The sequence below is a fragment of the Mesoplodon densirostris genome, chromosome 2 (assembly GCF_025265405.1).
Source record: "Mesoplodon densirostris isolate mMesDen1 chromosome 2, mMesDen1 primary haplotype, whole genome shotgun sequence".
Classification (NCBI taxonomy): Eukaryota; Metazoa; Chordata; class Mammalia; order Artiodactyla; family Ziphiidae; genus Mesoplodon; species Mesoplodon densirostris.
Window position 1 is genome coordinate 148849277 of NC_082662.1, and position 26924 is coordinate 148876200.

The following is a 26924-nucleotide window of genomic DNA, read 5'->3' on the forward strand; positions in this document are numbered from 1 at the left end:
GTAACAGATTAGTTCTTTTCTTAATGTAACATTTTTATTGAAGGATAAGATACATGCAGAAAAATTAGATGATTGTAACCATACAGTTTGTTGAATTTTCATAAAATGAACTCACTCAGGATACCACCACCCAGATCAAGATATAGAACATTGCCAGCACTCCAGAAGCCTTCCTCACCTCCTTCCAGAAGGGTGACCACTACCCTACCTTCTACCACCAAATAATATTTTTACCTGTTTTTTATCTTTATATAAATAGAATCAAGAATAGTATATACTCCTGGGTCTGGCTTATTCTGCTCACCATTAAGTTTGTAAGATTCATCCATGTTGGCATGTGCAGAATAACACATTCATTAATTATTAATGTAAACTGTTTCACTGTGTGAGCATTCCATAAAATATTTATCCATTCCACTGTTAGTAGATATATGGATTGTTTCTAGTTTGGGCTATTACTAATGGTGCTGCTATGAACATTCTTGTACATGGCATTTGGTGCACACATTTTTATGTTTCTGTTGTGAAATTCCTAAGAATGGAATTACTTGGACATGGAATTATTATGCCATTGTACACCCTGATGTTAATATTTACATGGGAAACTCATAGGGACTTCCGGGTAAGATGGCGGAAGAGTAAGACGCGGAGATCACCTTCCTCCCCACAGATACACCAGAAATACAGCTACACGTGGAACAACTCCTACAGAACACCTACTGAACGCTGGCAGAAGACCCCAGACCTCCCAAAAGGCAAGAAACTCCCCACATACCTGGGTAGGGCAAAGCGGAGAGATTCCCGCACAGAGGAGCGGTGCCGAGCGGCACTCACCAGCCCGAGAGGCTTGTCTGCTCCCCCGCCGGGGCAGGCGGCGCTGGAGCTGAGGCTCGGGCTTCGGTCAGAGCGCAGCGAGAGGACTGGGGCTGGCGGCGAGAACTCAGCCTGAAGGGGGCTAATGTGCCACAGCTAGCCGGGAGGGAGTCTGGGAAAACTCTGGAGCTGCCGAAGAGGCAGGAGACTTTTTCTTCCCTCTTGGTTTCCTGGTGCGCGAGGAGAGGGGATTAAGAGCGCCGCGTAAAGGAGCTCCAGAGACGGGCGCGAGTCGCGGCTGAAAGCGCGGAGCCCAGAGACGGGCGTGGGACGCTGGGGCTGCTGCTGCCGCCGCCAAGAAGCCTGTGTGCGAGCGCAGGTCACTGTCCACACCGCCCTTCCGGGAGCCTGTGCAGCCTGCCACTGCCGGGGTCCCGGGATCCAGGGGCGGCTTCCCTGAGAGAACGCACGGCGCGCCTCGGGCTGGTGCAACGTCACGCCGACCTCTGCCGCTGCAGGCTCGCCCCGCACTCCGTGCCCCTCCCTCCCGCCGGGCCTGAGTGAGCCAGAGCCCCCGAAGAGGCTGCTCCTTTAACCCTGTCCTGTCTGAGCGAAGAACAGACGCCCTCCGGCGACCTACACGCAGAGGCGGGGCCAAATCCAAAGCTGAGACCCAGGAGCTGTGAGAACAAAGAAGAGAAAGGGAAACCTCTCCCAGCAGCCTCAGAAGCAGCAGATTAAAGCTCCACAATCAACTTGATGTACCCTGCATCTGTGGAATACATGAATAGACAACAAATCATCCCAAATTGAGGAGCCAGGAGTCAGTGCTGTGCCTCTGAGGTGGGAGAGCCAACTTCAGGACACTGGTCCACAAGAGACCTCCCAGCTCCACATAATATCAAACGGCGAAAATCTTCCAGAGATCTCCATCTCAACACCAGCACCCAGCTTCACTCAACGACCAGCAAGCTACAGTGCTGGACACCCTATGCCAAACAACTAGCAAGACAGGAACACAACGCCACCCATTAGCAGAGAGGTGGCCTAAAATCATAAAAAGTCCGCAGACACCCCAAAACACACTACCAGACGTGGACCTGCCCACCAGAAAGACAAGATCCAGCCTTATCCACCAGAACACAGGCAGTACTCCCCTCCACCAAGAAGCCTACACAACCCACTAAACCAACCTTAGCCACTGGGGACAGACACCAAAAACAACGGGAACTATGAACGTGCAATGTGCGAAAAGGAGACCCCAAACACAGTAAGGCAGGCAAAATGAGAAGACAGAGAAAAACACAGCAGATGAAGGAGCAAGGTAAAAACCCACCAGACCTAACAAATGAAGAGGTAATAGGCAGTCTACCTGAAAAAGAATTCAGAATAATGATGGTAAAGATGATCCAAAATCTTGGAAATAGAATAGACAAAATGCAAGAAACAGTTAACAAGGACCTAGAAGAGCTAAAGATGAATCAAGCATCGATTAAAAACACAATAAATGAAATAAAAAATACTCTAGATGGGATCAATAGCAGAATAACTGAGGCAGAAGAACGGATAAGTGAGGTGGAAGATAAAATAGTGGAAATAACTGCTGCAGAGCAAAATAAAGAAAAAAGAATTAAAAGAACAGAGGACAGTCTCAGAGACCTCTGGGACAACATTAAACGCACCAACATTCGAATTATAGGGGTTCCAGAAGAAGAAGAGAAAAAGAAAGGGACTGAGAAAATATTTGAAGAGATTATAGTTGAAAACTTCCCTAATATGGGAAAGGAAATAGTTAATCAAGTCCAGGAGGCACAGAGAGTCCCATACAGAATAAATCCAAGGAGAAATACACCAAGATACATATTAATCAAACTGTCAAAAATTAAACACAAAGAAATCATATTAAAAGCAGCAAGGCAAAAACAACAAATAACACACAAGGGAATCCCCATCAGGATAACAGCTGATCTCTCAGCAGAAACTCTACAAGCCAGAAGGGAGTGGCAGGACATAATTAAAGTGATGAAGGAGAAAAACCTGCAACCAAGATTACTCTACCCAGCAAGGATCTCATTCAGATTTGATGGAGAAATTAAAACGTTTACAGACAAGCAAAAGCTGAGAGAATTCAGCACCACCAAACCAGCTTAACAACAAATGCTAAAGGAACTTCTCTAGGCAAGAAACACAACAGAAGGAAAAGAACTACAATAACGAACCCAAAACAATTGAGAAAATGGGAATAGGAACATACATATCAATAATTACCTTAAATGTAAATGGACTAAATGCTCCCACCAAAAGACACAGACTGGCTGAATGGATACAAAAACAAGACCCATATATATGCTGTCTACAAGAGACCCACTTCAGACCTAGAGACACATACAGACTGAAAGTAAGGGGATGGAAAAAGATATTCCATGCAAATGGAAACCAAAAGAAAGCTGGAGTAGCAATTCTCATATCAGACAAAATAGACTTTAAAATAAAGACTACTAGAAGAGACAAAGAAGGACACTACATAATGATCAAGGGATCAATCCAAGAAGAAGATATAACAATTGTAAATATTTATGCACCAAACATAGGAGCACCCCAATACATAAGGGAAATATTAACAGCCATAAAAGGAGAAATCGACAGTAACACAATCATAGTAGGGGACTTTAACACCCCACTTTCACCAATGGACAGGTCATCCAAAATGAAAATAAATAAGGAAACACAAGCTTTAAATGATACATTAAACAAGATGGACTTAATTGATATTTATAGGACATTCCATCCAAAAACAACAGAATACACATTTTTCTCAAGTGCTCATGGAACATTCTCCAGGATAGATCATATCTTGGGTCACAAATCAAGCCTTGGTAAATTTAAGAAAATTGAAATTGTATCAAGTATCTTTTCCGACCACAATGCTATGAGACTAGATATCAATTACAGGAAAAGAGCTGTAAAACATACAAACACATGGAGGCTAAACAATACACTACTTAATAACGAAGTGATCACTGAAGAAATCAAAGCGGAAATTAAAAAATACCTAGAAACAAATGACAATGGAGACACGACGACCCAAAACCTATGGGATGCAGCAAAAGCAGTTCTAAGAGGGAAGTTTATGGCAATACAATCCCACCTTAAGAAACAGGAAACAGGGCCTCCCTGGTGGCGCAGTGGTTAAGAGTCCGCCTGCCGATGCAGGGGATATGGGTTCGTGCCCCGGTCTGGGAGAATCCCATATGCCGCGGAGCGGCTGGGCCCGTGAGCCATGGCCGCTGGGCCTGCGCATCCGGAGCCTGTGCTCCGCAACGGGAGAGGCCACAACAGTGAGAGGCCCGCATACAGCAAAAAAAAAAAAAAGAAAAGAAACAGGAAACATCTCGAATAAACAACCTAACCTTGCACCTAAAGCAATTAGAGAAAGAAGAACAAAAACATCCCAAAGTTAGCAGAAGGAAAGAAATCATAAAAATCAGATCAGAAATAAATGAAAAAGAAATGAAGGAAACGATAGCAAAGATCAATAAAACTAAAAGCTGGTTCTTTGAGAAGATAAACAAAATTGATAAGCCATTAGCCAGACTCATCAAGAAAAAAAGGGAGAAGACTCAAATCAATAGAATTAGAAATGAAAAAGGAGAAGTAACAACTGACACTGCAGAAATACAAAAGATCATGAGAGATTACTATAAGCAACTCTATGCCAATAAAATGGACAACCTGGAAGAAATGGACAAATTCTTAGAAATGCACAACCTGCCAAGACTGAATCAGGAAGAAATAGAAAATATGAACAGACCAATCACAAGCACTGAAATTGAAACTGTGATGAAAAATCTTCCAAAAAACAAAAGCCCAGGACCAGATGGCTTCACAGGCGAATTCTATCAAGCATTTAGAGAAGAGCTAACACCTATCCTTCTGAAACTCTTCCAAAATATAGCAGAGGGAGGAACACTCCCAAACTCATTCTATGAGGCCACCATCACCTTGATACCAAAACCAGACAAGGATGTCACAAAGAAAGAAAACTACAGGCCAATATCACTGATGAACATAGATGCAAAAATCCTCAACAAAATACTAGCAAACAGAATCCAACAGCACATTAAATGGATCATACACCATGATCAAGTGGGGTTTATTCCAGGAATGCAAGGATTCTTCAATATACGCAAATCAATCAACGTGATACACCATATTAACAAACTGAAGGAGAAAAACCATATGATCATCTCAATAGATGCAGAGAAAGCTTTTGACAAAATTCAACACCCATTTATGATAAAAACCCTGCAGAAAGTAGGCATAGAGGGAGCTTTCCTCAACATAATAAAGGCCATATATGACAAACCCACAGCCAGCATCGTCCTCAATGGTGAAAAACTGAAAGCATTTCCACTAAGATCAGGAACAAGACAAGGTTGCCCACTCTCACCACTCTTATTCAACATAGTTTTGGAAGTTTTAGCCACAGCAATCAGAGAAGAAAAGGAAATAAAAGGAATCCAAATGGGAAAAGAAGAAGTAAAGCTGTCACTGTTTGCAGATGACATGATACTATACATAGAGAATCCTAAAGATGCTACCAGAAAACTACTAGAGCTAATCAATGAATTTGGTAAAGTTGCAGGATACAAAATTAATGCACAGAAATCTCTGGCATTCCTATATACTAATGATGAAAAATCTGAAAGTGAAATCAAGGAAACACTCCCATTTACCATTGCAACAAAAAGAATAAAATATCTAGGAATAAACCTACCTAAGGAGACAAAAGACCTGTATGCAGAAAATTATAAGACACTGATGAAAGAAATTAAAGATGATACAAATAGATGGAGAGATGTACCATGTTCTTGGATTGGAAGAATCAACATTGTGAAAATGACTCTACTACCCAAAGCAATCTACAGATTCAATGCAATCCCTATCAAACTACCACTGGCATTTTTCACAGAACTAGAACAAAAAATTTCACAATTTGTATGGAAACACAAAAGACCCCGAATAGCCAAAGCAATCTTGAGAACGAAAAATGGAGCTGGAGGAATCAGGCTCCCTGACTTCAGACTATACTACAAAGCTACAGTAATCAAGACAGTATGGTACTGGCACAAAAACAGAAAGATAGATCAATGGAACAGGATAGAAAGCCCAGAGATAAACCCACGGACATATGGTCACCTTATCTTTGATAAAGGAGGCAGGAATGTACAGTGGAGAAAGGACAGTCTCTTCAATAAGTGGTGCTGGGAAAACTGGACAGGGACATGTAAAAGTATGAGATTAGATCACTCCCTAACACCATACACAAAAATAAGCTCAAAATGGATTAAAGACCTAAATGTAAGGCCAGACACTATCAAGCTCCTAGAGGAAAACATAGGCAGAACACTCTATGACATAAATCACAGCAATATCTTTTTTGACCCACCTCCTAGAGAAATGGAAATAAAGACAAAAATAAACACATGGGACCTAATGAAACTTCAAAGCTTTTGCACAGCAAAGGAAACCATAAACAAGACCAAAAGACAACCCTCAGAATGGGAGAAAATATTTGCAAATGAAGCAACTGACAAAGGATTAATCTCCAAAATTTACAAGCAGCTCATGCAGCTCAATAGCAAAAAAACAAACAACCCAATCTAAAAATGGGCAGAAGACCTAAATAGACATTTCTCCACAGAAGATATACAGACTGCCAACAAACACATGAAAGGATGCTCAACATCTTTGCTCATTAGAGAAATGCAAATCAAAACTACAATGAGATATCATCTCACACCAGTCAGAATGGCCATCATCAAAAAATCTAGAAACAATAAATGCTGGAGAGGGTGTGGAAAAAAGGGAACACTCTTGCACTGCTGGTGGGAATGTGAATTGGTACAGCCACTATGGAGAACGGTATGGAGGTTCCTTAAAAAACTACAAATAGAACTACCATATGACCCAGCAATCCCACTACTGGGCATATACCCTGAGAAAACCATAATTCAAAAAGAGACATGTACCAAAATGTTCATAGCAGCCCTATTTACAATAGCCCGGAGCTGGAAACAACCTAAGTGTCCATCATCGGATGAATGGGTAAAGAAGATGTGGCACATATATACAATGGAATATTACTCAGCCATAAAAAGAAATGAAATTGAGCTATTTGTAATGAGGTGGATGGACCTAGAGTCTGTCATACAGAGTGAAGTAAGTCAGAAAGAGAAAGACAAATACTGTATGCTGACACATATATATGGAATTTAAGAAAAAAAAATGTCATGAAGAACATAGGGGTAAGACAGGAATAAAGACACAGACCTACTAGAGCATGGACTTGAGGATATGGGGAGGGGGAAGGGTAAGCTGTGACAAAGTGAAAGAGCGGCATGGACATATATACACTACCAAACGTAAGGTAGATAGCTAGTGGGAAGCAGCCGCATAGCACAGGGAGATCTGCTCGGTTCTTTGTGACCGCCTGGAGGGGTGGGATAGGGAGGGTGGGAGGGAGACACAAAAGGGAGGGGATATGGGAACATATGTATATGTATAACTGATTAAATTTGTAAAATAAAAATAAATAAATAAATAAATAAATAATATTTACATGGTAGCAATCATTCTTAGTATTTAATAGTCAGTTTTGTAATTTAAACATCCGGTGGATATGTAATGGTATCTCAGTATGGATTTAATTCACACATCTTGGATGACTACATGAGGTTGTATATTTCTTTATGTGTTTTTTTTTTTTTTTTTTTTTTTTTTTTTGCGCGGTACGCGGGCCTCTCACTGTTGTGGCCTCTCCCATTGCGGAGCACAGGCTCCGGACGTGCAGGCTCAACAGTCATGGCTCATGGGCCCAGCCACTCCACAGCATGTGGGATCTTCCTGGACCAGGGCACGAACCCGTGTCCCCTGCATCGGCAGGCAGACTCTCAACCACTGTGCCACCAAGGAAGCCCTCTTCATGTGTTTTTATTGGATAGTCTCTTGAGTGAAAAGCATACTCAAGTCTTTTGTCCATTTTTTTTTGTTAGATTGCCTGTTTTTTTTTAATTGATTTATAGAGTGCTTTACATATTCTGGATATGAGTCCTTTGAGAGACACATATATTACAAATATATTTTCCCAATCTGAGGTTTATCTTTTCACCACTTTAATGATATTTTTGATAAAAAGAAATGCCTAATTTTAATATAGTCCAGTGTATACACCTGTTTCCTTATGATTCATGCTTTTTTCCTTTTGTTTAAGAAAACTTTAGCTATTCCAATGTCATAAAATTGTCTGCACTGACTTCTCCAAAAAATCTCCTTTGCTTTACTGTTTACCTTTATATCTAAAATGCAATTAGAATTAATTTCTGTGTAAAGTGTGAGATAGGTGTGAAGATTCTTTATATAAATATATAAGTACATATATATATATGTACATATATATATATATATAAAACCAATAAACTCGGCATAATTTATTGGAAATGCTGTCTTTAACCCTAATACTACAATATAAACATTTTATTAATCAAGTAGTCATATACATCTTTTTCTGGACTTCCAGACTTTCTGGTTTATTCATTTAAGCTTGCACCAATTCCACACTCTCTTAATTATCATAGTTTTATAATAAATCTTGACATCAGGTAGTATAAGTCCTCTAATTTTTTCAACTTCTTCAGAATAATTTTGAGAGTTATTTTATTTCAGCACTTCAAAAATGTCATTCTGTTATTTTATGGCTTCTATCTGTTCTGGTGAGGAATTTACTTTCAGTCTTTTGCTTTGTTGAATATATTGTTTTTCCTCTGGATGCTTTTAGGATTTATTTTCTTTGTCTTTAGTTTTCAGCAGTTTTACTGCAATATGCACAATATTAGTATTTTTTGTATTTATCCTTGTTAATAACACAGCATTTTTATCAGTTACAGAAAATTCTCAGCCATTATCTCTTCAAATATTACTTCTGCCCCAATCTCCTTCTCTTCCCCAGTGTTTTATTTAAATTTTGCCCAGATATTCCTTATGCTTTAATTCTATATTTTATTTCATTTTTTGTTCTCTGTATTTGAGCCTGGATACTTTCTACTGACCTATTCAGTTTACTAATTCCCTCTCTTCAACTGTCTCCAAACTATGGCAAACCCATCTACTGAGTTTCAATTTTCACTTATTGTGTTTTTAATTCCAAATTTTCCATTTGCTTCTTTTCTATATAACTGGTTCCCTGGTAAAATTCTCCACCTTGCCATCTATTTTCTTGAACATATTAATCTTAGTTATTTTAAAGTCCATATCCAATACTTGGGGAATCTATTTATTTTTCTTGATCTTACTTTTTTGGTCTACCTGGAAATTCTTGACTGAATGCCAGAACTTTTCATGAAAAATTGTTCCGGAGCTAGACCTACCTCCTCAGAGGACCCATCTTATTCTCCGGCAGGCAGTGTGAATGGGATGGATCTACTCAGTTTAATCAAAAATTGAATTGACTTAAATCTTTGTAAAATTTAGTCTACATCTTATTCACTCCCACCCAAAACTTTTCAACTGAGAGCCTGGGGTGTTTCTAGGCCCCTTTTATTTGGCAGTTCTGATACCCAATTTTTTCCCCTCTTAGCACTGTGAGACTGCCAATAACTCTTCTTTGCTTTTCTCGTATTTTACATTTGCTTCTTAGTCTGTTGCCCTGCACAGGTTACGAATTTGGCTCCTGCACATGGTGAAGGCACTGACTTGCAGGCTTCTCTAGGCTTCCCTTCTCTCAGGGTTCTTGTCCCTCAAATTCTAACTGACTTGGTTCTGAAATCCAGTTTTTATGTCCCCAAGTCCTTTGAGATTGCCAAAGCTCTAGTAGATTCCCTGACTCTTCACTGCTTGGCCACATCTTACATCCCCATCACCCCCAAATCCACCTAGATTCCACAGTGGATTGAGAGGAAAGTGGCTTGCAGAATACTGGGCCTACTTCAATGACTTCTCTCCTCTGTGAGATCCTGGTCCCTCAAATCTCAGTTAACTCAGCAGATTTTCAATCCTTCAGACATTTTTAAAACTTAATTTAATCTGTGTTTTCTAAATTGATCTTAAGAGAAAGGAATGCTCCGCTATTAGTTACTTCAGCATAGTCCAATGACCATTTAACTGTTAACTTGACCAAACATATACTAATCCCTATTCTTTTTTATTTCCATCCTCCACATGGCTGTTCAAACTTTTACTGCTTTTCTCAAGTCACTACTCACTATTCCTCATCTAAGAAAACAACTCAGGTTTAAATGTTCTCTTCCAGTTTCTCTTCCCTATACCTCACAATTTAAAAGATATATTTATAATTGAAAATTGTATTTATTCATACTTAAGTTCTTTTCTGATATCTTAGAAGAAGAAGTTTCCATACGCTCTTCTCTCAGTTTCAAACTATTCCACTTCCTCTGAGAGATTTCTCAATTATTTATCCCCAACCCCAAATTTAATCTGTAAATATTTGCTTGAGCCTGGCTACTTCCTCTCAACCAATAAATATAAACAAACATTGATTATCCTAAAAAATAAATACAACTTTAATTAATTCTGCCAATTCCTCAAGATCTTTCCTCTCCTCCATTAAAGCTTTTGGAAAAATAAATACAGTTTATATTTACTGCTTCTAAATCCCATCACTTATAAATTCCTAACCTACTATGCTCTGTGTTATTCTATTACCATAATCAGTCCATTCTCTCTATTGTAACTTTTTTTGGTAGCTTTATTGAGATGTAATTGACATATCACATTGTATAAGTGTGAGGCATACAACATGATTATTTGATACACTTACCTACTGCCAAATGATTACCACAGTAGAGTTAGTTAACACCTCCATCACCTCACATAATTGCCGTTTCTTTTTTGTGGTGAGAACATTTAAGACCCATTCTCTTGGGACTTCCCCGGTGGTGCAGTGGTTAAGAGTCCACCTGCCAATGCAGGGGACACGGGTTCGAGCCCTGGTCTGGGAAGATCTCACATGCAGTGGAGCAACTGGGCCTATGCACCACAACTGCTGAGCCTGTGCTCTAAAGCCCACGAGCCACAACTACTGAGCCTGAGTGCCACAACTACTGAAGCCCAGGAACCTAGAGCCCATGCTCCACAACAAAGAGAGGCCACCACAATGAGAAGCCCGAGCACCATGACGAGGAGTGGCCCCTGCTTGCCGAAGCTGGAGAAGGCCTGTGCACAGCAACTATGACCCAATGCAGCCAAAAAATAAATTTAAAAAAAAAAGACCTACTCTCTTAGCAATTTCAGAAATATAATACAGTATTATTAACTATAGCCACCATGCTGTACATTACATCCCCAGAACTTACTCTTCTTATAACTGGAAGTGTGTACCTTTTGATGGACATCTCCCTATATCTACCCCCTCCCCTCACCAGCTCCTGGCCATCACCATGCCCCTATCATAACTTCAATATAAAATTCAATGAGCTTTTTCTCAATTTTCATCAGATTTGGCATATATGCAATGCCCTTTTTGAAATTATCTCCTTCTTTTGTGCCCAAGGTATCATTTTTTTTCTGATTCCTTAACTACCTCTCTAAATGTTTCCTCACTGTATCTTAATTTTCCCCCCCAAACTTGCCACTAAATTGTAGACTTTCTTTTCATAGCTGTTACAAATCTCCACTAGAATGTTTCAGAAGGAAATGAACACTTTTTAAAATTTAGTGCTTATGTAGTCAAAACCAATTTGAAAAGGAATTATCAGTTATTTATACGGTCTTTTTTTTTTTTTTGGCCACACCATGCAGCATGTGGGAGCTTAGTTCCCCGACCAGGTATCAAACTCGTGTCCCCTGCAGTGGAAGCACAGAGTCCTAACCACTGGCACACCAGGGAAGTCCTATATAGTCTTAAGAATATTCGATGTGCACCCTTCAAGTCACATGGCACACATCAATCCTATAGTATAATTATTCTCGGATCCTTTAAAGCTGACCATATTCAGGTTTAAATGGTAGCCATCATGCATTCCTTCATTTCCTCAAGGCTTCAAGGAGGAAGCGGTACAAACATGACAAATATAAGATTCTTGATTACATGTCCATATATAATCTATTGCTAAGTAATCCATTTTGAATTTTTCCCTAAATGCAAGAGAAAAGAAAAACAAAGCAAAACAAAACCAAAAAAACTAAAATAAAAACATGTTCTTTTTCCTGACTTTCTTATTTTATTTCATGGTACCATATTTCTTGCTGCCTGAGCCAGAAACATGAGAGTCATTCTCTTTTCCTCATAGTTCCTGTAACCTATCTGTCTCCAGCTTTTACCTATTTCACCTCTAACATGCTGGCGCCTCAATTCCTCTCAAAATATCACTTACCCAGTTCAACTGGACTATTCACATAATTTCGTAGTTGCTTATTCTCCCACATGCAAGCCACTCTACATAATCCTGCTATAGTCGTCTTTGTGAAACACTTTTGACTCTTGCTGCCTACAAAGGCAAGCCTAATCTTTGTGATAAAAGGCCTACAAGTCCCCCTCACCCACTGGACCCTGGGTTTCCTTCCAATCAGTGACCCTCCTCCACCAGGCACTGGAACATCGTTCTCACAAGTCAACATTCAGGCCACGGAGGATCTCTGAAATCCACACATTTCAAACATTCCGCACAGTCATACTGGTGGCAGAAGTATCTGTTCTGTCCAAGAGAACATTGCTTCTCTTTTACTTATATGTATCATGATGTTTTCATTTGACGTTTTAGCTGATAACTAAACACTAGTAATTCATAACTAAATGTTATTCAAGTTGTTGTCCTTGTCCTAAGACTATCCAAGATAAGGGTCCAAAGACTGTACACTTAAAGGATGGGTGGAATGAGATATTCTCTCTATGCTTCCCTTATCTAGTTCATAAGTCAACTAGTTGTTCTATTTTCCTATTGGGTTAAATTGGCCACTGCCAATCATGTCTCCTAGTAGCCTCATCTACGTAAATCTGCATAAAAATAATTCCACTTCAGCTTGCTGATTTAGGTATTATTATTCTCAACTCATAGGTAAGGGAATTGAGACTCCCTTGAGCATTTAGTAAGTTGAGCAAGGTCATTTAGAAACAGGAGTTTAACCTAGTCTTTCTGAAGCCAAATTCCTTGTTCTTTCAAATATACCAACACTAACAGCTCTTACCTATTTTTGCCTCTATTAAACTGTAAACTTCATGATAGCAGAAACCACATCCTTCCAAATTACTATTGGATCCAAGAGTCTAGCACAAAGTCTGAAACATTATAGGGACATAATAAATATTATTGAAGTAATGGGTGATGGACTAGCCCTGAGCAATACTGTAGAAGAGGTGACCTTTATTATAGGCACAACACTCTCCCCTAACTTCTTTTTACTCTTTACTAGTATGTCTCAACCTTCCTAGTGCTTTGTCCCACCCCATTTATTTTTATTTTAATATACAAATATCAATGTCAATCATTTAATAGATCAATGTCAGTTATGTTTTTCCAAGTGCATTTGTATTTAACCTTTATTTCCAAGTACTAAATGTGAAAGTAAATAAATGAACAAACAAACAGATCTTCAAATCCCAGTGTGCCTTCCTTAATAACTCTAAGGAATAGGGTAAAGTGCCAAAGGACTTATTTATGAGTAGCAGCCCCTGCTCCCTCCAGAATGGGCTCAAAATTGGAATTGTTATGGCTATAGGTGCTGAAGGGCAGTCCCTGCAAATTGCTGGAAATGCAGAAGCTGGAAACGTTAGTGAAAAATTCAATGTGGTTTAGTAAAACAGAACTTTGGCAGTAATTCTCTATATACTGGAGAGAGAAGTGCAAAACCCTTATACCAAGGCAGCATTCAATCATAGAATGCCTTTTCCTCATTTGAAATTATGAAGCCGTTTTGTTAACACTGTTTTGGGATCCCTTTATCAGGCAGAGTCTCCGGTTTGAACGCCTCCTATTTTTCATTTTCCTTTTGCTCACAGCCTCTGATCTAGCCTGGTATTTTCTCAGTGTCACATGTTTCCTTTTGTAAATGAACATGAAGATATCAGAATGTACCGTCAGCCAAATGGATGCCAGGAAGAAAGTCTATAGCATCTACTCACAATCGACTTGGTACATTTTGTACTAACAATTGACTTACTACAGTAATGAAGCGGGCTACCACCCAGCATACAGTAAAAGTGACTTATTATAAAGAATGCTGATATTCATGAGAGAACAGAGAAAGATACATGGAAAATGACCCAAAGAAAGTTAAATGCAGATCTAAAACAGAACAGAAAATTTTGTTGTTGCCTGCATTGCCCTTTTACTTAAATCTCTATGATACCTTTTTGGAAGGAAACAAAAATACTTCTGTTATCAGTATTTCTGCTTGGAATGGTTTAAAGATTTATAACCTAGGGATGTTTCTTGGACTCCCTTTAGGTTGGAGAGAGAGTAATTCTCCAGAAGTTCTTATGTAGTATTATAAAACATATTAATTTATTTATATTATTAATTTTAGCTATATGGATTTAGCTATATATTTGGATTCCACTCTATGTAAGAATAATTCTTTTTCATTAAAACAGGAGTTCTTAACCTTGACATTATTGACATTTGGGGCTAGATAATCCTTTGCTCTGGGGTACTGTCTGTGACCTCTACCCACTAGATGCCAGTAGGATCCCCCAACTGTGACAACTAAAAATGTCTCCAGGGACTTTCCTGGCAGTCCATTGGTTAAGACTCCATGCTTCCAATGTAGGGGGCGCAGGTTCCATCCCTGGTCTGGGAACTAAGATCCCACATGCCTTGCAGTATGGCCAAAAAATAAAATAAATAAAATAAAATAAAATATAAAAATAAAAATGTCTCCAGCTATTGCCCAATGTGCCTGGGAACAAAATTGATCCCCAGTTTAGAAACATTGCACTAAGGCAGGGCATTATCCCTGCTACCTGACATTTATTCCTAAGGCAAACCATGAAAAATTAGCCAAATTCCCTAAATAATGTAATTAGAAGTGTTATATCAATCCCATCTTTAAAATATTTTCTTATTTGTTTTTCCAAATTGAAATGTCCCACATCCATTCCATACATTAGTACTATACTTAAGTTATAAAACCCATCTCGGTCTCCATTCAAGCTATAAAGTCTTCTCAGAAGCTTATTGTCAACACTTTTCAAAATTAGTAATACTGTATAATATAAACACACAATTACTGAGTAAATACTCTCTTGGATTGACTTTCCAAAGAGTTATTTACACCCATTTCATCTTCCCAGCTAGACCATAAGTAGCTCAAAGGCAAAGCTGCTGCACGAGTAGACACCAGAGTGAGACAGGCTTGAGTTCTAGCCCCAAAACAGAAGAGCTGTGTGATTTTGGACTATTTATTTAATGTCTTTAAACAAATCCCTACATTGGTAAAATTAAAATAAAAAGATCACATATCTCGTAGTGTTACTGAAATGAGTAAATGAAATATAAAGTCCTAAGACCTCTGCTTAGCATTTTTGTTTATTCATTTAACAAACACACTGTGTACATTATGCATCAAGTACTTTCTTTTTTTTTTTTTTTCCGGTACGCGGGCCTCTCACTGTTGTGGCCTCTCCCGTTGCGGAGCACAGGCTCCGGACGCGCAGGCTCAGCGGCCATGGCTCAGGGACCTAGCCGCTCCGCAGCATGTGGGATCTTCCCGGACCGGGGCACGAACCCGTGTCCCCTGCATCGGCAGGCAGACTCTCAACCACTGCGCCACCAGGGAAGCCCTAAAGTACTTTTCTAAGCACTTCATAATTTAATTTAGTCCTCATTTAAAAAATATAGGAGGGAGGAGGGATAAATAAGGAGTTTGGGATTAACATATACATGCTACTGTATATAAAATAGATAATCAATAAGGTCCTACTGTATAGCACAGGGAACTATACTCAATATTTTATAATAACCTATAAGGGAAAAGAATCTGAAAAAAACATATAAATGTATGTATAACAATCAGTTTGCTGTACATCTGAAACGGACACAATATTGTAAAGCAACTATACTTCAATTAAAAAAAATCTAGGAGGAAGGTATAATTATTACGCTACATTTAATGTTGAAGAAATTGAGACCTAGGAAAGCTAAATAACTTGCCCCAATTCACATGGTTAATAAAGGAGAAGGGAGATGTGAATCCAAGTAAGCCAGTTCCAGAGTCCTTGTCCTAACCATTAAGCCATGCTTCCTTGCTGGTATGAAACAGGCACTCAGTAAAGTTATCTACCATAAGTATTGCATTCATTTTTTTTTGTACTTCTTCAAGGCACTGAATGAGTACTAAGTACATAGCATATGCTCAGCATTTATTGATGACATTAATAATGGAGCCTTGCTGGGATAAGCACTGGGTTTTATTTCTTTAACATTTCTTTTCCAAAGTTAAAATTTCAAAATTGTTATTTCATTTTGCATCTGGGGGCTTAGACTACCCTTGTACATCAACTTAAAATAATTTTGTCTAGGATTTTATGTAAAATATTTTATAAAAAACATACTGATACATCAAATGAGGAGTAAGAATGGAAAAGTGCTTCCAAAGAATCAGTAAAATTTACAGAACCCCTCAGGCTATACCTCAGCTAAGTTTAACTAGTCATTTCAATCTCTATGTCATATAATTTTATTTTTAAGAAAACAGTTAAAATATTAAAATATACTAAAATAACGTACATGATAAGAGTTTTCCCATAAATTTTAGACCAGCAGAGTTTTTCTCTTTGAAATAAAAATTTTAATAGCATACTTTTCTTTGGAAATTTAAGAAACATTTAACCTGTTTTTTAATTTAATACCATTAGGTATTAATTGCACCTGTTCAATATAGTAGTGGTATATGATTTCTGGCAAAGAGTGTTTACTTAACACATGATGAGAAGGTGGCATATCACTCAGCTTTAAAAAAGTTTTTTAAATTAAGTTTGTTTTCTTTAATTTTAGAAAACTAAAGAAACAGTAGAACATTAACATGTTAAAGTATATATATGAGAAATATAAAAACTATTTTAAGATGAAGAAGCTCAAGTGTAAAATATATGTGATAAAGAACTAAATGAGGGAATTCCCTGGCAGACTAAATGAGTAGGATCCATCACTAATAGGTCTTGAAAAAATAAAAAGAGAATATGTGTATTGTGTCCCTATTAGTACTGGTAACATACTCTTCACTTTGACAGGAACCTGCATTACTGCCAAATATACCACTGGAATATAGCTCCATTTATCTTATTGAATAAATGTGGTGAAAATTCACACAAAGATCAATTGATGTTAAAAAAATATCATAAAATAGTATCATTCACTACATTTATCAGACCTAAAACACACAAATACATACATGTAAACAAACAAAAAAATCTACTGAAATTTAAATAGAAAGGAAAAAGACTAACCGTACTCACAAAACCATTTGACAGCTTAATAAACTGCATGACATTCTAAATGAGTGAGGAACAGGAGTGCCTTCCTAACACATTCTATTTCCCTACCACATAGAAAATACAAAACAAGAGATCAGAGAGAGACATGCATTCTGAAATACTTTACTCATCTTGAAATTATTTTCCATAAAAAGCCCCCTGGGAAGTTATTTCAGATTTCTTAGAATCATGGGTGGGTACTCAAAAACATTACAAAAATATTTACTAAACCAAAACTCATGTTCAGTCACAACTGACGTCAGGGAAATGTTTGATTCAGAAAAGATGAGGGCCTCCCTGGTGGCGCAAGTGGTTGAGAGTCCGCCTGCCGATGCAGGGGATACGGGTTCGTGCCCTGGTCTGGGAGGATCCCATATGCCGCGGAGCGGCTGGGCCCGTGGGCCGTGGCCGCTGAGCCTGCGCGTCCGGAGCCTGTGCTCCGCAGCGGGGGAGGCCACAACAGTGAGAGGCCCGCATACCGCAAAAAAAAAAAAAGATGAGAGCAGCAGCGCCATTTATAAAAAAGAATATTTGCAACTCCATAATTAATCTAAGAAAAGATTAATTATGTTATAAATTAATCCAAGATGTTATCAAATTTGAAACCCATGAAAATTCTAGATAGCTTATGAATAGAAATCACAGAGGTATTTATAATCTACAAAAATGGAGTATAAAATTATTTTTTTAATTCTCTCTACATTGAGGCAAAAAAGGAAGCAATATCCTAGAAGAAAGGTATAGTTACACATATTTATGTATTTTATTCATTCATCCAAAATTCTCGCGATTTTCCTACTATACCAGGCTCAAGACTAAGCACTTATTCTCTAAAAAGTGAAGAAGAAATAGGCCCCAAAGTACATGTGACAAGTGTTTCATGGGGCATTTTTTGTTTTGCTTTTTTTGTTTGTTTGGTTGTTTTTTTGGCTGCACCGTATGGCTTGAGGAATCTTAGTTCCCAGGCCAGGGATGGAACCTGGGCCCCCACCACCCTGCAGTGGAAGCGCGGATCCCTAACTACTGGACCACCAGGGAAGTCCCACATGAGACAGGTGTTAAGCAGAGGTCTGGATAGCTGTCAGGGGAGCAAAGGAGTGAATTGTGCCCAAGAGTATCAAAAAGACAGTGGAAGTACCATTCTACTGTTTCTCTCGAGCTGAAAAAATGAAGGATCCAATAATCTGCTCAACACAGAAATTCAGAATGGAAATTTCTTGTTTCCAAGGTGAAAAACTGAAAATAATCTCAAGTGCACAAACTACCCAAATATGAAATACTTTGGCTCATATAAAGATTATATTTAAGAAATAAATGTCTTCTTATGTTGATATCTGAAATCATGTTAACAATAATAGATAATATTCATTGAGCAATTACTATGCATGAGGCATGTAATGCTTCACATATGTCAACTCATTGAATTCTCTCAATGTCTCTAAGATGAGAAAAAGAAGACAGAGAGAGGAAACTTGCCTGAAGACACAAGACCAGTGAGTAGTCCTTTGGCTCTGAAGACCATGTTCTTTCATAAATATATTCTGCCTCCTCCCTGGAGATTCTGATGACCGTGGAATTCAGGAATGGCTACAGGAGAGGATAATGTATTTTCATAGTAATTTCTACATTGCCCTTGCTGCTAACAAAGATTCTCAGAAGATTACATAAATGATGTTTCTCTACATACAGACTCAACACTATGCCTCTTGCCCCACCATGTGCAAATAGGAAGGATGAATTCTAACTTCCTTTCCCAGGGAATTATTAACACTTTGTGTTGAGAGTCATGTCCTTTGAAGAGGCTTAATCCTCTGGATGGTCTCGAGGTGAGGGGATTTGAGACTGCTGCTTTGGAGAGACAAGACTGGAGGAAACAGGGCTACCTTTCTTAAAACTCAAATGTGTTTGGGTTTTCTTAAGTTTCTACAAGTGTTGGAAAGTCATGCTTCTGGTGCACTGTGGGTGGTGTGATGACTACAGGATGGTCACAGAGTCTGGACTCTAAGCACCGTAGCCTTGAGCTCAGGGGTAGAGTCTCACTGGCGTGGCATTTGATCACTGGGAAGACAACTCTGAGAGGTTTCCCAGTGCTTGCCAAAAGTGGAAAGCCAGGATCCATGCAAACAACATTTAGCCAAAGGTTGGATGCCAATGAGAGCAGCCACCAAGGCTTATGGCAGGACCCACTCCTAATTTACAGGCAACTCTAAGTGCCTAGAATACCTGTAGGACCCTGGGGAGGGGGAGATCACCCACACTCCCTCACCTATTCTAGTGAATAGGTGCGATTAATGCAATTTAGACAAATTAATGTGATTTAGAAAAATCATATAGGTGAGATTTCATGGACCTGAGTAATGTGGAGAATATTCATTTCACTACACAGTGATGTGTGAACTCTTACAGTAATTACTCCATAGGACTGAAAGACATAAAAAACAACACAGAATGATTCAAAAAGAATCGAACACTTGCAAATAATTAGTATCTGATGCCTGGTTTATATATGAATAGGTAGTAAAAATCGATAGTAAAAATAGGTAGTGGGGCTTCCCTGGTGGCGCAGTGGTTGAGAGTCCGCCTGCCGATGCAGGGGACACGGGTTCATGCCCCGGTCCAGGAAGATCCCATATGCCGCGGAGCAGCTGGGCCCGTGAGCCATGGCCACTGAGCCTGTGTGTCCAGAGCCTGTGCTCCTCAACGGGAGAGGCCACAACAGTGAGAGGCCCGCGTACCGAAAAAAAAAAAAAATAGGTGGTAAAAAATATAATTTGTGAACGAACTTTCATGTTTAGTTTGAACAATCTTATAGATGCTCCACATGGTCCACATGCATCCCTCAGATCACAAGTCCTGCATCAGTACTGATGCTGATTCATCCTCGACTCCACATCACCCCTGAAGGTAGGAGTGAAGCTACAGTGTGTTTCTTCTTTCCTTAAGACCACGAGGGGGAACAAACCCAAGGTTCTTCCTGAATCCCCACCAGAAGTCAGGTGGTCTAGAATATTTTTAAAGTTTTCCATTCTGTTTGAATCACCCTGTTTTTGTACTTACATTCTTTGACAATATGTGAAAGATGACAATTTAAACTTCCTTTGTGAAGAACAGCCAGGTTCTCAGTAACAATAAGCATTTATCCAAACTTCTTGCAGTCAACACACTTAAAGTACACAACTCAACCAAAGCTCTTTGCAGGGGAGAGGGAAATAGTATTCACAATATTAGAATAATGAAAAGCAGGGTATGTAGAGTTACCCTGCCTGGGTTCTTAGAAATGTCCTAAATAAAATCACAGATTAGTAAGTTGAGGGAGCATTAAGCCATATTAAAATATTTAGGATATATCTATGAATATGAGAGGAAGAGTATATTTATGTGCATGAGGGAAAGAGTACACTATATTCATATGGGTATATGCAAACTACTTCTTTTTAAAATAAGACTATGGTGAGTCAGATGCAAATATTTTTTTTTTTTTTTTTTTTCCTTTTTGCGGTATGCGGGCCTCTCACTGTTGTGGCCTCTCCCGTTGAGGAGCACAGGCTCCGGATGCGCAGGCCCAGCGGCCATGGCTCACGGGCCCAGCCGCTCCGCGGCATATGGGATCCTCCCAGATCGGGGCACGAACCCGTATCCCCTGCATCGGCAGGCGGACTCTCAACCACTGCGCAACCAGGGAGGCCCTCAGATGCAAATTTGAACTTCAAACTACCTCTTCATATGACGTGAGCATAAGAACACAGGGAAGGGCTGGCACGGGGGCAATGGGAACAAACGTACATGATACATTTGAACAAACTGAGATTAGCAAGGATGTCTGGGAAGGGGCTGTCTTGTTCTTGGCTTGCCCAGTGCTCTGAGGTGAAAACAAGGAAATGAGTGAGATGTTATGATTCAAATGTCAGCTCTGGCTCCTCTAAAGATAGTTTATGGGGTGCTGCTGATGGTATTATGATGTTCTAGCAATGCAGTATGGTATTTCTAAAAAAAGCTAGTTAGAATAGGATGAATAATAAAAATAAAATAATCTTGGTATTATATTTTTTTTAAAAAAGCAGATATAGGACTTCCCTGGCGGTCCAGTGGTTAAGACGCCATGCTTCCACTGCAGGGGGTGCGGGTTCGATTCCTGGTCGGGGAACTAAGATCCCACAAGCTGCACAGTGCAGCCAAAAATTTTTTTTCAAAAGTAAAACAGATATAGGTGTCAACTATTTGATTAATGTGGCACCCTCGAGAAAGCCCCTACATACACAGGTAAAGCTGAAAAACCAAATAGTAATCTGTCATTCTTTGCCAACATGCAAAACTTTATGGAAATTTGCCTTTTTAAATAAATGTAGACGCTATCAACACAGAACAGAGTGTAGGTTTCTGTCATCCTTTTCAGATCTTAGGACATTGTTTACCGTTCTATCCTTGTCTATCTTTAAAGAACTTCTGTATAAAAACTTCCCAAATTCTGCTTACTTGGTAATCTGTATAGATCAAGCTCAACAAGTAATATCATCAAAACTCCTCTCAGAAAAGTGACAGCTAACACCCATGCCTTTTCTCACTATAATCGCCTACAACTTCTCAAAAATAAACCGTTTGGCACTGTATATCGTCCCTCTACTTTTTCTTACCAACCTTATCATTGAATTTATTTCTCTAAGACTCTCTTTTGTTCTTTTTATCTCCTCCTGATTTCCTATAAACTCATCAAGGTGATATCAATGACCTCCTCCTTGGCAATGATCTCCTTCCCCCAAAAAAAAATTTAATTCAAGAAAAATAAAATCAAATTACAAATGCTGAATAGAAATATTAACAGAATGTCACAACACTATCCTTTCTCCAACAGTGATTAATCTCCAGTGGCTATTCCTTCCAAGTGCCCTTCACTTTAAAAAGGAAGCTTTTGGGAATTCCCTGGCAGTCCAGTGGTTAGGACTCTGTGCTCTCACTGCCGGGGCCGGGGTTCAATCCCTGGTCCGGGAATTAAGATCCCACAAGCTGTGAGGTGTGACCAAAAGAATAAAAATTTAAAAAATAAAAAGAAAGCTTTTTGGAAATCAAGGGTCCAACCTGTGTTGTGTACACTGTGGGGACCTAAAACGTACCTGTTCCCTATTTCATTACATGAATTAATATCTCATGTTCATTTTTAAGTAATATTATCAATATCAACTCAAATAGATTTAAAATGACACTTGCAGAGTTACTCTCTTCCCTGTCCTAATTACAATAAATAAGCACGGGTAAAGTGCCTGGGGCCTATGGGGAAAGTAGCTAAGAAATCAGATCCATACCAGTTGAAGGCGACTCAGAGTAGAATTTGACTTGCTGTAGGACTCATCTCAAGCATGGTAAAAACCATTCTCTCTCTAAGACAGAGCTCTGCACTGATAGTCAAAGGTCAGTAACTTGCATGGCTGGCGAATCACTGACATAGCATTTAGTTGAATTATGAATGGCTTTTCTAACAGTACAACCTCTAGAGTTGTAAGGCATGTGCTTTTCTCAAGGTCATGGGGGTACCACTTTTTTTTTAATCTTTTTTTTAAACATCTTTATCGGAGTATAATTGCTTTACAGTGGTGTGTTAGTTTCTGCCGTATAACAAAGTGAATCAGCTATATGCATACATATATCCCCATATCCCCTCCCTCTTGCATCTCCCTCCCACCCTCCCTATTCCACCCCTCTAGGTGATCACAAAGCACCAAGCGGATCTCCCTGTGCTATGCGGCTGCTTCCCACTAGCTATCTATTTTACATTTGGTAGTGTATGGCTTCTAATTTGGATTCTCTTTCTTCTTTTTTTAAAAAATAAATTTATTTATTTTTGGCTGCATGGGTCTTTGTTGCTGTGCGCAGTCTTTCTCTAGTTGTGGCGAGCGGGGGCTACTCTTCGTTGCGGTCCGTGGGCTTCTCATTGCGGCAGCTTCTCTTGTTGCGGAGCACAGGCTCTAGGTGCGTGGGTTTCAGTAATTGTGGCACATGGGCTCAGTAGTTATGGCTCACAGGCTCTAGAGCGCAGGCTCAGCAGTTGGGGTGCACAGGCTTAGTTGCTCTGCAGCATATAGGATCTTCCCAGACCAGGGCTTGAACCCGTGTCCCCTGCATTGGCAGGCAGATTCTTAACCACTGTGCCACCAGGGAAGTCCCTGGCTTCTCTTTCACAGGAGCCTTTCTTCCAGTGAACTCTCGTTTAATTGATGAAAATGCAAAGAATTATAAAAAGCAAAAGAATAACTTAAGAAAAGCTTTGGCAAAGGAGTGATTAAATGGGGTAGATGGATGTATGAGATAAAATTTAGAAAATAAACCCCTGGTCCAGACTAGATGTGAAGAAATTGTCCTTGTTCCCGTCACCTCTCCTGAGAAGCACTGCTCATCCAAAACACGTGCCATTAGATTCCACCTCCTGGCCCCCTCCTTCCAACTTTTACCAACTTCCTGGACACCCTTCATTCACTGAAGGCTTGAGCCCAGAGCCCAAATTCTTCATTCCTTAATATTTAACCTCTCTCTATTGGCCCATTTTCATTGCGATTTCAACAAGCTCAAGTCCCTCCTATTCTTTTTTTTTTTTTTTTAGACATCTTTATTGGAGTATAATTGCTTTACAGTGGTGTGTTAGTTTCTGCTCTCCCTCCTATTCTTAAATATAAAAAGCAGATTCTATAGTCACCTCCAATATATTTAACGTACTATGGCCAGAACAAATATTTTTTAAAATAAAGAGCCAATCCTGTGACTTGTGACTCAAATGCCATCAAATTCTTCCCACTGCATTTCTGATAAAATCTCAGCCTTGTTGTATGAGTGCTTGTCCTCCTTCACCTTTGCTGTGTGTCTCTAACAGTCTGGGACCTCACAAGCAATCTGCCCTTCGCTCGCCTTTGAACATGCTGTTTTCTCTGCCTGGGATTCTCCCTGCTCTCAGCACTAAGATTTTCTTCCTTCAAGAACCAGTGTAAATGCCATTTCAGCCAGAAAGACTTCCCTGTTCCCCAGACTGGTAAACTGCAATCTCCGTTCTTTCCCCCAAACCCATTCTGAGGGGTAAATTGCCATTCCCATATTTTAGCAATAATCTACAACTTTACCCTATTCGTTATCACAATACTTATCCATCCTTCTTTGTATTCCCAGCTCCACGACCCTTAGTCATTTGTATGGTAAGATTAACCAGGAAAACTGCATTTTAAAATGTAGAAGGATACTGCCACCAAATTAATTCAACATTATCCTCAGGCTTTGGTTCATATCATTTCAAGCTGTCCCACACCAGTTTCTAGAGCTATTTGCACACATAATAAACACACTTAAAGCCATAAGAATTAAACTGCATTAAAAAAAAAATCCAAAGGCACAGTACCTCACAGAGGCAGCTAGTTTAAAGTCTTGACTCAGCCATCTTTCCAAAATAGAATGGAAATGTCTTTGAAATCCAAAACTCTGTCCTAGGACAGTCATTTTATCTGATCCCAAGTACTCCCAATTAATGTAAAGTCAAGGTAAAACACTATTCTGACAGATAAAAGAGTATCAGAGAACCACTCAAAATGTTACCATTCAAAGATGTAGACAAAGATTATCACATCTGAAAAAGGGACAGCCCCTGGTTTGTCAAGGAACTCAGGCAACTAAAGAGTGAATCATAATTACGTATTTTCAACAGAAAAGCAAATAAGAGCACTTACGCATGTCACCGAAGGCCCCCTTTGTCACTTTTGTGGCACGTAACACCACTACTGTGAACTTGTGGGAGTAATGGTGCTCCACCTTGGAAAAAAAAATCATAATGAATTTAAAATAAGCCTGTAATATAGGATCCAGGTAAATTGTTTTCATTGTTTCCTTGAGACTAATTGAAAATATTCCAGTTGAAAGGAAGTAACATGCATACCAGAAACATTCTTTGATCATTAAGCTTTTCCTTTTTTGATCCTTTCCTCTCTCTGGCACAGAATGATTAAGTTTATATCATGCTTTAAAATGTCACTGCAGCTTGACTGTTAGGACTTCTTTGCAGTCCCTGCTTTACAGGGTTTACCACGCCCTTGGGAAAAATGTAAATCAGGACTGCAGGCTTTCTAGGCGCACAATCAGGCTTTATACTAGGTGATAAGCAAGACCCGCCTTAGAAAGGTGAAGTCAGAGCAAGATGTTTGCTTTATCTAAATGTGTTTGTTTTTATTGTTACTGTTCAATGAAAGTCTTTTTTTGGTATAACATTTCCAGAGCAGTTTTCAAAATCCTTTGGATCCAAAGCAATAACCATCAAGCTACTTATATTAATTTTAATTTATTTGTTAAAACCATATGTGACAATGTTAAAAAGTTTCTATTAGCCTAATAGCTTGCATGCACATAAGAAGTATTAACGGGTAGAAGACTTTATTAAACACTTCACGTAACTGGATATTAGTTCTCAAATGATTCTACTCACCAAAACAGAATGGGAAAGCAGAAACTCACAAAGTTCTCTGAGCAACTGAAAAGATTACAAACTCTTTATCTAAAGCTCAAGCATTTTTGTTTAATCTTAGGAGAGGCCCACATTTATAAGTTACTCCTACCTTTCATAATTTTAATAGAATTGCTTAGCTGGTTAAAAAGTCCATAACTAATTAAAAAGAAGCTAAGATACTGACAATACTGAAAAGTGAGTCTAAAAGTAAGGAAGCAGAAAAAAATTATAAAAATGGACTCATAAGGACCAGCAGTAGTGGGATATAGGAGCAAAAGTTATACAGCATTCAACAGTTTCTGAAGATATCACTCTATCAACAGAGTAATTTATGTCCAGATTTATAACACAGCATCAAGAAGAGGTGAAGTCATGAATAATGAGCATACCTTGTTTAAAAAGGCAGAGAAGCATATAAAATCTTTCAAGATAATTCTTATTCAAGTTTATTGTCAAAGGGAAATGCCTTCTGTATTCAGAAGGGCTCTGAATAGCCAAAGTTTTATTCTACATACATGAAATTATCAATCATAAAAAAAATGAGTGCTTAAAAAAAGGCATATTGCCTTATAGTACAACCAAAAATCACATGCACTCCTCCCACCAAAAAAAAACAAAAACAAAAGAGAAACAGAGAGAGAATTCCCTGGTGGTCCAGTGATTAGAACTCCATGCTTCCACTGCAGTGGGTACAGGTTCATTCCTGGTTGGGGAACTAAGATCCCGAATGCTGCGCTGTGGCCAAAAAAAAAAAGAGAGAGAGAGAGAGAATCCACTATCATAATTAGAAACTTCAACACCCCTCTATCAGAAATGAACAGATGCAGCAGGCAGAAAATCAGTAAGGACAGAGTTGAACTCAACAGCACCATCAGTCAACTAGATATAGTTAACACTTATAGACTACTTCATCTAACAGCAGCATAGTACATATTATTCTTAAGCTAACATGAAACAAAACTGCAATGTCTACTCTCACAATGGAATTAAACTAGAAATCAGTTACACAATAATAGCTAAAAAAAATCACAAAGTACTTGGAGATTAAACAACTTCTAAATAACATAAATGTCAAACAAGAAGTCTCAAGAGAAATTTTTAAATATTTGGAACTAAATGAAAATGCAACTACAACTTATCAAAGTTTAGTGGGATGCA

At 39.0% G+C, this 26924-nt stretch overlaps 1 protein-coding gene across 2 annotated transcripts in view; it reads right to left on the reverse strand.

Annotated features, from left to right (window-relative positions):
- The window catches only part of PLA2G4A (phospholipase A2 group IVA), a 165250-nt gene that overhangs the window by 95950 nt on the left and 42376 nt on the right, over positions 1-26924 (reverse strand). For both annotated transcript variants that reach the window (XM_060088500.1, XM_060088499.1), the window contains exon 3: positions 24997-25078. In XM_060088500.1, coding sequence (XP_059944483.1) covers positions 24997-25078 — 82 coding nt within the window. The remainder of the gene's footprint in view (positions 1-24996; positions 25079-26924) is intronic.